We start from the raw sequence: 11690 nt of genomic DNA, 5'->3' as shown, positions 1-11690 counted from the left end.
GGTGGGCCAACTAAGGCACCTTTGGGCTCTGATCACAATAAAAATGTGGACCATAGCATGCGCAATTTAAGAGGTGGGTCCACTGGAAAAAACTTGGGAACATCCTTATGGGATAAAAGCGATTCCACAGATTTACTGTTCCCCAAAATTTCATATCCCAAGAAAGTGACTGACAAATAAACAAACAAAAGCCCACAAATAAAGCAGATTCTCTCTCTCTCTCCACAAAAACCAAAATCACCGACAGTCATTATATACAGTAAGCAATTAAATCGTGACACGTTGCACTCATGCAACGTCTTCATAAATAACTTTGACTATTTTTTCCTCTTTTAGAATATTATACTCACAATAATATTTAATTCCTATAAAACAAACAAACAAACAAATAAACAAACATTAACCTAATAATAATAACGCGGTTACAAACAACAGCTCCTATTTAGAATTAGGATACCTCACTCACTTTCCCCCTTAAACTTCTATTAATTTACTATACATGCCACTGGAAGCGAGAAAGATACACACCACCACCCACTTGCCTCTCAGTGGTAAAATGGTAAAGTCATGTTCTAGCACTTATTAGACGAGAAACCAACTAGTGAGTTACCACGGTCGAAACTGACACGTGTCCCTTGCTGTTGTATGTTTCCAATTATTGACATAGAAGAGGAAGTCGGTGCAAACGCGAAACAAAACGTTCCAACTGAGTCAACTGGGATCAAGTAGTTCTTCGCAGGTAACGGTAACGATTTTCCATCAGGGAAATGAAATTTAACGGTGGGAACTTCAACGCTCGTCTTTGATGATAAATCGTAACAAGTATCAAACAATGCAACGCCGTTAGTTGACTGTAAGCCTTTCGTGCCCTTAACGAACGCATCACGGAGCGAGTTGTATGCGTCGGTTTGTAACCGAGTCACAGCCGTTCCTGAATCAATGATAACTCCGCCGTTACCACTCTCGTCCATCTCAAAAAGTGACGGAGGGATTGACAGCATTTCTCCGCCAACGCTCATCCCCGTTAAGCCCACGTAATAGAACGTATCGAGTTGACGGTTGCGGAGTAACGGAGCGGTTACGGCGTTAGTGGGTTCAGCGATTGAGCCGAACTGGAGGGTTGAAGCGGAGTTGGAATCTCGATCGACGAGGCAATAAGAAAAAGAGGAGGAATTCACTTGAGAAGGGAAAGAAAGCAAGCCGCCGCCTAAGCCAAGCAATCCGGCTGAGCCAACAAACAAACCCTCGTTATCATGGCCACATCCGATAGCGATGTTGTTAACAGAAGCAGAGTCTCCAAACGTTAGGGTTTCAGTGGAGAAATCTCCCACAGTGTAAGATCCGTCGCCGTACGAAACTTGGTAGAGACAGGAACCGTTACGACACGCCGATACGTCTAGAGATTTGCATTGTTTGCTGTCGCAAGAGAGAGGAGCGTAAGAGGAAGATGAGGAAGGTTCGAATATCGGATCAGTTTGTTGGTAGCAGTCCGTACAAGGCGCGCATTGTACCCAGGTGACGTCACTGCCTGTGTCAAGGACCATGTAAAGGGGTTTGGACGGACGACCGATTCCGACACGGGAGAAGTACTCACCACTTCCTTGACTCGTTCCGGAGATGATCGGACCTTCTAGATTCCCGGATTTGTCTTCTACTTGGGTTGTGTCCATTGGCTTAAGATCTGATTTCTTGATGCCTTTAATTGCAAGATGTAGCTTGATATTGAGGGATTTGACTCTGGCCGAGTCACGTTCGAGTCGAGCTAGGGTTAGGGATTTGTAATCTTTGTGGGGGGATTTGTGAAGAGCGTCTCGAGAATGTAGTTGAAGAATCAAGGAAGAAGAGACAGTGGATTTTGATGATGAAATACTCTGCTCTTGATCTTCTTGTTGGAGGGTTTGAAAGGTTTCTGGATCGAATGAGAGAACATCAAGGGTTTTCTGAATCGAAGTAGCGATGTCGAGTACAATTGTTGATTTGGGGCTTTCTACTAAGTTTCGACAGAAAACGGATGAAGAGAAGAAAAACGAAACGAAGAAGAAATAAAAGAGAAAACCTAATACCGCCATTGTTGTAGCAGAGAGAGAGAGAGAGGAGTGTGGAGATTGTGAGAGAGGTTTGGATTATTTAATAGAAAGAGAGAGGAATTACAGTCACGTCAGTCTCATTGTTGAAAACAAAAGCAGAATTAAACGGGAGAGGGAGAAGGGTTGAACCTAACTTACGGTTAAAAAGTAGAAAGATTTTTACGGTTGGATCTTTGTGTATCTTTTAAACTTCATTCCTTAGGCATGATGAGTTCATGTTGTTTGTTTCTCTTTTTCTCATTCTCATTTTAAGATTTGGATTTTAATTGATTTAAAATATAACACTCTTATTTATTGTATAAAAAGTAATAATTTAAACGTTTTGGCTTCGTTATCTTTTATCATCCAATTATTTTAGGAAAATTGTGGGGGAGGTGGGAATGGATTACTCAACTATCCAACATTATATTTATTTGTAACACTCTCTAAGATTAATTTGTTAACTCAAGAGCAATTTAATCAATGTTATTAGATTATTTAATTATCAAAGTATGAAACAATAGATAACCCAACAATTATGTTGCAATTTGTTTTGATTTTAAAGGGAAATTTAGCCTTACCCCTATATAAAATTAGTAAAATTAGTGATACCCCTCTTAAAATATAAGATGACTTTTGCCCCCTTGACTTTTGTTGACTTGGTCAAATTGTTAAAATAATAATTTGCTATTTCATTGGGAACTTCAATTATCAAATTAGTCTTCATCTCTCTCTTTCTCTCTTTTCATTTTCAATTTCAACTACACTTTTCACATCTCTCTTCGAGACCCTAATCATAAGAACAAGTAAAAAGAGCCAAAAAATTAATCCACTACTAGATCTATTAAGGGTGAGTTCTAGATTTCATTCGAATCAAAGGTTCATTGTTCGAGCATCAACTTCATCTATTGTAGTATTTGTGAGCCATGGCAACGAGTTTCATTGAAGCCATAAATGGCTTCAATCGCGACTAGAGTCATTATCTGGTTTGTTCCAATACCATCAGAAGTGGCGAAGAAGACATGGCAGTTGCTAACCTTACTAAGTAAGGATTTTACCCTCACTAAGGGTCCTTGGTCTCACCTTGTGGTTTCCAAAAACACAAATGGATGCTTCATGGTTGTAGAGGACAAAAGTCTATCAAATTTGGAAAAAAAATTCCAAAAAGTTATTTTTTCACCGTTGAATTTTAAGTTTGAGGTTATGTGAAAGTTCGATAGCCATCCATTTTCAAAACCTAGGCTCAAGCTCAAAAGAAATTGTTTTCTGAATTTTTTTTTATCTAAGTACTTTGAAGAAACTTAGAGGGATGTGTTGGATTGTTGATGTGGTAATCCATTTGTGAAAAATGACTCTTAATAAGGCTTACAATCTAACTAAAGTAGTAAGGAAATTGTTTGTCATCATTCTTCTCCCCATCAACCAAAGATGGAGGTGTCTCCATGGTTGCAAAGCCACCTACAACAACCTTCATTTAGAGAAAGAAAAAGATGAAGAGTGTTTTGGTAATTGTATGAATCCAAGGGTATTTAAGTCATTTGATGTTCTCTGTTAATAGCAAACTCATTTTATTAATGGTGTGACCAAGTCACGAAATTCAAGGGGGGTAGACCTCATCTTGTTTTTTGCAAGGGATATCACTAATATTTCACCAAATTTATAGGGGGTAAGAGTAAATTCCTCGCAAAAAAATGAAAAATTAAACTGTCATCTAACGTTGGACAATCTATAATTTTAAATCAATTTTTTATATATATAATTTTTAAAATTTTATAATAAAAACTAAAATCAACAATGTTTTTGACATCATAGAAATGATTGTTATACATATTATATTTGTTTGATAGGTACTATATCAAGCGATAAATCATCTGCATCTACTTTTACGAGTATGTTACTAGTCATTCATGATATTGACATGTTTTGTATTTCTTATTAAATGTCGGATTTTGTAAAAAATTGATTATTTGTAACAAGTGCACGTATCCCTATGAGATATAGTATAGATGGAAAACCTATTGGGAAAAATTCAAACAAATTATGTATATCCATAGAGTGTGTTATGAAGACCTATGTATCACCAACTTTTGTCAAGTGGAAGAATGTGCCTAATGATCTTAAAAATCAAATGTGGGAAGTTATATTGTGAAAAAATCCCATAATTGACAATTTCTTCCCATCAAAATTTGTACAGTCCTGAACTATCAAATTATTGGAGGATGAGTTTAAAAAAATAAAAATAAAGATCTGTAGTCCATGATTATTGAATATGGAGGTTTAACAAACAATGGGACGGCTTTCTAATTCACTAATCACAACAAACGAAACATTAATAAATAAAAAATTAGAAAAAAAAAATCATTAAATAAAGATCACTCATAGAAATTAAATCTTGACCACCCAAGAAATTCAATTCACATAAAATCCAATTAGAAATAGATCACAAAACGCATCATTCCAATACTAAATAATTCACAAACAATATAGTAAAACAAATTATTCAACTAAAATTAAGAATGGGAATAAAAAACGTAGGTTTCAAATTCAAAACTACTTCTCACCAAAGATGCAGAGATGTCAATCGTTGATGCTCCTTTCTTTGCCTATTCATCATATCGTCAACCTTGAACCTACTTTGCTAGGTTTTAAATTTCACATTTCATCATATCGTCATGCCAACTTAGAAATATTGGATCTGCAAGATCAATTGATCTTTTATAGACTTAATCTTGACCACGTAAGGGAACAAAGTGATTGACTGCTACATACTTGTAGCTAATACAACATAAAACCATCTTTGGAGACATATTCCTTCCTATCTGCACATACAACAGTAGACCTTCCATGGGGCTTCACCTGTCAGGGCTTTTTAACATGAAAGGGTTCTAAGCATTAACTATAGGGTTAGGTTAACAAGGGCATTTTAAAAACTATCTACTCCCATAGTTTTAATACATAATCAACACATTATCCCCATAAGTTTAAATATGTTTAATGTATAATTAACTAATCTAGAGAAAAGATAAATCTCATAACCAACAACCCAAAACCTCTTAACATCAACATGGATAGAATAGCCACAGATGGAAACAACACCCACAATACTATAAAGCACACATGCCTCTTAGTTATTCTAAAATGACTAAAATTTCTCATGGAGACTCATGAGTCTAATACCTACTAAATTCCTACTATTGGTCAGACTCAGGAGATCCATCTCCATAAGAAACTAGGCCCTTACCACCAACAAGACTACTAGAGGGTGATCTAGACATGCCATTGCTTGCACGCTTTGGGTGCAAACATTGGGCAGCAAAAGAGTAGAGGATTGAGAAGAGGGGTTACAACACAAATTCGGTATCATCTCAGGTTTAAGATTGCCATCATGGAGCCAATAGGTAGAGTTGAGCCTCCAGTTACAGAAAACCCATTTGCTACAGACAATCTGACTGACAACCATCCGATTAGTGAAAAAGCGTTCAAGAAATTGAATGACCAAGTGGCATCAATTGGGAACATACTATCAGCATTGATTCAGATTCCTGGGGTTACTCAAGCTATTTAAAATCATGTAAACGAACCAGGACAGTCTAGTCAGCAAACACCCATAGCAGCCAATCCAATAGTGGTACCTTCTCTAATGGCACCAACTTTTGATCCTATGTCGACACAAGCTTAAAACAATGTGCCAGTGCCAGTATCGACACTACCTCAAGCCACAAACATTCTTCCCCTCATCTTTACTCAATGTCCACCTCTTCAACATATCATGATAGCACACGAGGAAGAGTCAAACTGGGTTAGAATGCCCGAGAGGAATTACGTTGAGGTCAAGCTGTGAAGTTATAGAAGAGTCAAATTGACTAAAACGGGGAGATTCCCTAGATAGCTTCGGGTTTGATGATCTATGTTTCTATTCGGACTTCATATTACCAATGGACTTCAAGTATCAAGAGTTCGAGAAATACAATGGCATTGGGTGCCCACTCACACATCTGAAACTGTACTGTGGCATTATATGCCAATTTAAAAGAAATGATAAGTTCCTAATGAAATGTTCCAGAGGAGCTTGATTGGGGTAACACAAAGATGGTTCACTCTGTTGTTCCACAACAAAATCAGGTATTGGAGAGACTTGGCCACTGCCTTTACGGGTAACTACATATTCAAGAAAAATGTGGCGTTAGATAAGCAGGGTGTAACCAAGATGATAAGGAATCCCAAAAAGACTATGCGAGAGTATGCTCAATGATGAATGGAGTCCTTTTCATTATAGAAATCGAAATGAACACAATGTTCATCTCAACATTAGGGCAGCACAAATATACTCATCTCATAGCGCATACCTCATCTAGTTTTTCCTCATTGGTTTAGATTGCTGATAAGATAGAGGATGGTTCGAAGTCAGGGATGATTATAGATTGGACAGTTCCACAGCAAGGTATTTCATCCAGTGGTGCAGTACAAAATAAATCGATAGTTACGATAAAGAAAGATGAAAGGTAGGTTAACTATATACAACCAGCTCAACTACCGGTTCATTTCCCAACTACAACACCTAAAACACCTGTAACTATTCAAGCACCACTGAGCTGTCCATATCAAGCACAACAACCCCAAGCAATGCCATACAACAATCAAAAATAGTTTCAATTTCATGCATAACCGTAACAACAATACCGTCAACCCTACAACAACAACTAGTACAACAACAACCAACAACAGAGAAGAAGAAAGTTTACTTGATTGCCAATGAAGTTTTCGGAGCTCTTGCTTATCCTTGTTAAGGGAGGTTATGTTATATTGAGACAGCCACATCCAGAAGCTGAGAACACATTTGGGTATGATCCTACCACTAACTGTGAGTTTCATATGGGAGCTTTTGGTCACCCCACAGACCGGTGTTGGGAGTTAAGGAATCTTGTTCAAACCCTCGTAAATAGGAAGTTTTTAGTTTTTGATCCCGCACCAATGCAACATAATATCAATCAAAATCCCCTTCTAGCTTATAATGGTAACGGAAATGGTATAGGACTGGCGAATACATAAACCCAACACTTCAAACACTTCAGTCAACACTATCATATCTCTCTCAAAGTCAAAATAACACTCCCATTTGCATCACCACCAGTTTGGAGGCCTCATCTTAAACTCTTTACCATCTTCTCCAAACCCACCACTTCTTATTTTATCCTCAAATTTCGTCACTCTGTCAAACATTACACCAATCTCATTACCTTCAATTCTGCCACCACTCATCATTCACACTCCCATTTCATCTTGATCCACTACACTACCACCACCTCTAATCCTTCATGTTGAACCAGAGCTTCCCTAACACACTTTCAAAACTTCCAAACCCTTTAATTTTATATCCAACAAAGCTGTGCCTGGGAGTTACAAAACGGGTTTAATATTCCTAAAAGGAGGAGAGAAAGTTGTGGAGACAAAAAAGGCTAAAAAATTGGAGAAAGAAGAGGAGCCCAAGGATGTAGACCACATTACTAAGGCAGGTAGAGTGGTGAGAACGACTGAAAATGGGACAACATGAAAATGGAAAGACAATGAGAAGAAGACTGAGAAAGAGAAAGGGAAGCATATAGTGATAGAGGTTGGTCAGAGTAGCAAAAAGGTGTAGAATGAACAAACAAAGTGAATAAAACAAGCAATCAAGAAAGGGTTAGTTATTGATATAGAACAAATAAAGCAATCACAATAGATGATTGAAACAGAGGTTATAGTTGATAGAGAACCGACAGTAGTCAGTATAGAAGTAGTAGTTAGAACAAATGAGGTAGTAGAAAAAGGAAAAGAAGTTGAGATAGAAGTAATAGAAATAGTGGTAGAGAAAAATAAAAAAAGAAAGGGAACAACAATCATCATAGAAGAACATAGCAAACAGGCATAGAAGAAGAAAAAAGTAATAAACAAGAAGGTAATTAATTAAGAAAGAGTAAATATAGCCTTGTAGAGCAATTGAACAAAGTACCAGTCAAAGTATCGGTACTAGGGTTGCTATGAAGCTCAGAAAAGCACAAAAATTCGCTATTCATGGTTCTCAACGAGTTACATATGATAGAGGCCACTTCACCCGAGTAGTTGGGTATGATGATGGAAATGATCGTATCACCGAATGTCATCACATTCTCGTAGGATCAATTTACTCCAAAGGGCTGTGGTCACATAGAACTACTACATATCGCCATGATGTGCAAGGGTATGATCGTTGCTAAATAATGGATTTGTATTGAATGTCTGTCCTTAGACAACTTTGAAGATGTTAGGCGTAAATCGATCTTTCTTAAGACCTAATATTATGTAAATCCGAGCTTTCGATAGCTGAAAGAGAGAATTAATGGATGAAATTGGTTTACCAGTCACAATTGGACCATGTACATTCTAAATCACTTTCGAAACGATAAACATGCCAAGTATTTTCAATTTTCTTCTCGGGAGGTCTTGGATCCAGTTGGCTGGGACAGTGCCATCATATTTTCACCAGAGAGTGAAGTTCATCCTCAACCAAAAATTGGTTTCAGTGAAGGCAAAAAGTTTATTACCAACAAATAGATCTCTAGATGTGCCATACATAGATATTAATGGGTCGAGTAAATATCTCATGTATCATTGCTTCCAATTCAAGTTAGTTAGTCATATTTCATAAGGTATTGAGGTAAAAAAGGCAAGTTTATCACCAACAGTGATGATGATAAGAAGGGTAATGAAGCAGCCTGGATTTCATCAAGGGAAATGGTTAGTGAAGATAAGTCAAGGTAGAGCTAAGTTCATTTCAATTTAGAAAGCCATGCAATGGTTCGACTTTGGTTACAAGTCCACCTGGAAGGACATGCAAGTGATGAAGGAAAAAAAAAGAGAGCTCAAACTAGAAAGAATGGAGCAACGGGAACCCAAGATCTAGGATCTCAGGAAGGTCTTTCATATTAAGGAGACATTCCCCGTGTCGACTTATACAATGATAAGTGATGACAATCCAATTGATTACCAGCAAGTGCAATTACTATCACTGCAAGGTCAGAAAGAGCCAAACGTACTCCCTAAACATGAGCTATCCCTCGAAGATGACATCAATGGCTTGTTCAGGAGGACTTCGAGAAAAAAGAGCCTATAAAAACAGATGATGCTAGCAATGATAGTTTTTTTTTTATCACACCTAGTGTTGACTAGGATTCTAATGTAACCCTACCTTTAGGAGAAGTATCACTGTCAGATGACCATTAATATTCTATGATGGTTATCACGACTGAGTTAGGGGATGCTCCCTCCCCTTCAGTAGTCTACCTTGTGAAAGAAACAAATGTTCTTTGTAACTGATGAGTGTCTCCAAACACTCAATTATACGCACATTTTCTGGATATTTATCTTGATTTTTGTACCTATTTCTCTATATTAAGATAATAATCATGATAAGCCTCAAACCACTACGTTGCATGTTAATTAGGCTTAATTATATATAAATAAATTCATTTACTAGATAAATCTAATTACGTGTGTTTCTTGTGCAGAAAATCAACAATTTGGAATCAAAATCTCAAGGCAAAAGCATTTGGGCCCACTTTGGAATGCCCTAACACTTTGGAATGCCCTAATCCTTAACTCATATTCTCCTCTTTTGTCTTTTTGTGCAAAGAAAAGTGGAGGCTACTTTTAGACTCTTCTACACACATTTTTCTCTATAAATAGAGCCTTCATTTCTAGAGAAAGGGTCCCATCTTGGTTCTCTTATCCAAGACTCCTTTAATCTAAGGCTCTTAGCCTATTCTCTTATTTTTTGTATTTTCATTTTCTAGTTATTTTCTTTTGGTTAAATAGTCTTGTAAGAAGTAGAAGAAGAAGAAGTTGTAATTTTCTCCATGAAATGAAGAAAAGTTCTTTCATCTCTTATCTTCCCTCTCTTGCAATGACATTAGGCTAAGTTCCCCTCCATTGGAGAGTGGAAAAGCCTAGAGCAAGTTCTTGTGTTATTTCTAATTTTATGCCTTTCTTTTATTTAAAATGCTTATGAATTCTCTTTAAGTTTCTTGCACATTTTATTCTTAATATAGATACTTTATGCTTAGATTAGATCAAGATAAAGTATGCTTAAATTAGATAATTTGTAGTAAGAAGTTCTCAAGAAATTCTACTTTTTTTGTTCCTTTATTTCATTTTAATTGCAAAACTTTCCGATCTAAGGAGCTAACACCAAGCCCTTATGATTGAGTTATAAAAAGGCTAGAGACTAGAAATTGCTCATTAACATGTTTTAGGTAGATCCACCTCCAATGGTGTTTTAATTCATAAGTTTACTTGCTTTTAATTTCATTTACTTTAGTTTCTTTTCTAGTAATTTTACATTTCTTATAAGTTCAAAAATACAAAGAAAAACAGTTTTAATTCCTTTTAGTTAATTTGAATTTTATCTTCTTAGCTTAACTCTATTCCTCCTTTCTCTTGGGTTCGATCCCCTACTTGCCCCACAAGTAAGGTAAACGTAAGATTATTATTAACTCCGGTGAGAAGAACAACGATAGTCTCATCAGAATTTTGGCGCCGCTGCCGGGAAAGGTAAAGGTAGTAGTGGTAAGTTTTGATTTAAAATTTATTTTTTTTCATTTTTATTTTATTTTCTTTTTTCTTTTGGTTTCTTTCTATAAGTTCAAGTGTTCTTGAGATTTTAAGAGAGAAGAAAAAAGAAAAAACATTGAAAAAAAAAAAAAAAGTCATTCTCGTTTTCTTTTTCACCCTTGACAGCAGAACTTAAACTGACTGTAACTTTCTACTCCGATCTCCGATTATCTATTAGTGTATATCGATTTGGGGTAGAACGAAATTTTCTATAAAATGTGACAAAGTCAGCAAGATAGCGGTAAGTCAGATTCTGTTTTTGAGTCCATTTACTATCATTTCTGCTAACATTTCTGTTTTGCTTCTTGTAGGTGAACATTTTTTTTTTCTTCTTTTCTTTCAATTTCCTTTAATCTTTAGTTAGGTTTATTTTTCTGTTTTAGAAACTCTTGTATAGGATTTCTTGTAATTTTTATTAATTATCCAAGAAGGCTTGGATTGTAATAGACTAAGGAAGGACGACGGGTGGACAATACCGTCACGGCTCCTTAGGTTCGCACACCAAAATTGGAGTTGGTGGCCTAAGTCGACTCAAACCGTCTTCACCCCGTCTAGCACGGGAGGTAATCCCGAAACACCCACGCCTCTCTTTGCTAGTGGGTTACTCCTTGCCTTTGTATGTTATTTTTCCAATTTGCACACACTTGGAATAGTTAATTAAGTAGTAAAGAGCACCCCTCTCCTAGGGATGGCATGATAAGATAAGGATTGGAAGTCATTACCAATTCCTTGCTCTAATTAGGATAATCAATTCACTAGTCATCCAATCAAATTAATTAAAATCAATTAGACTTGACTATAGGGCCCACGAGCTCAATAGGAGAAATTTCGCTTCAAGTTGTGCCAATTGCGCTTCTTGGTCATTTTTGTATCTAGTAAGATCTTGCCCTTTGAGGGGATAGACTCAGTCTATTCAAGAAAGGAAGGTATTTAAGCGTGCTCTTGCTTATGCATTATGCGCCTCCTCCGATCTGGAGATCCGAATGATTCAAACTTGAT

At 36.7% G+C, this 11690-nt stretch overlaps 1 protein-coding gene across 1 annotated transcript; it reads right to left on the bottom strand.

Moving 5' to 3' along the window:
- Nucleotides 1–275: 275 nt before the first annotated feature.
- Nucleotides 276–2229, bottom strand: LOC147406038 (protein ASPARTIC PROTEASE IN GUARD CELL 1-like). The gene has a single exon (XM_086433956.1). The coding sequence runs from the start codon at nt 2067–2069 to the stop codon at nt 573–575; it is 1497 nt and encodes a 498-aa protein (XP_086290082.1). The 5' UTR covers nt 2070–2229; the 3' UTR covers nt 276–572.
- Nucleotides 2230–11690: the final 9461 nt, after the last annotated feature.

Source organism: Akebia trifoliata, chromosome 3, assembly GCF_017979445.1.
Source record: "Akebia trifoliata isolate Shusen 1 chromosome 3, ASM1797944v1, whole genome shotgun sequence".
Taxonomy (NCBI): domain Eukaryota; kingdom Viridiplantae; phylum Streptophyta; class Magnoliopsida; order Ranunculales; family Lardizabalaceae; genus Akebia; species Akebia trifoliata.
The sequence above is the reverse complement of the archived record's forward strand: the minus strand, read 5'-3'. Positions and strand labels throughout refer to the sequence as shown.

What these genes read in the sequence shown, in the direction of transcription:
- LOC147406038 (XM_086433956.1), bottom strand. Translation starts at nt 2,069, where the DNA reads ATGGCGGTATTAGGTTTTCTCTTTTATTTCTTCTTCGTTTCGTTTTTC.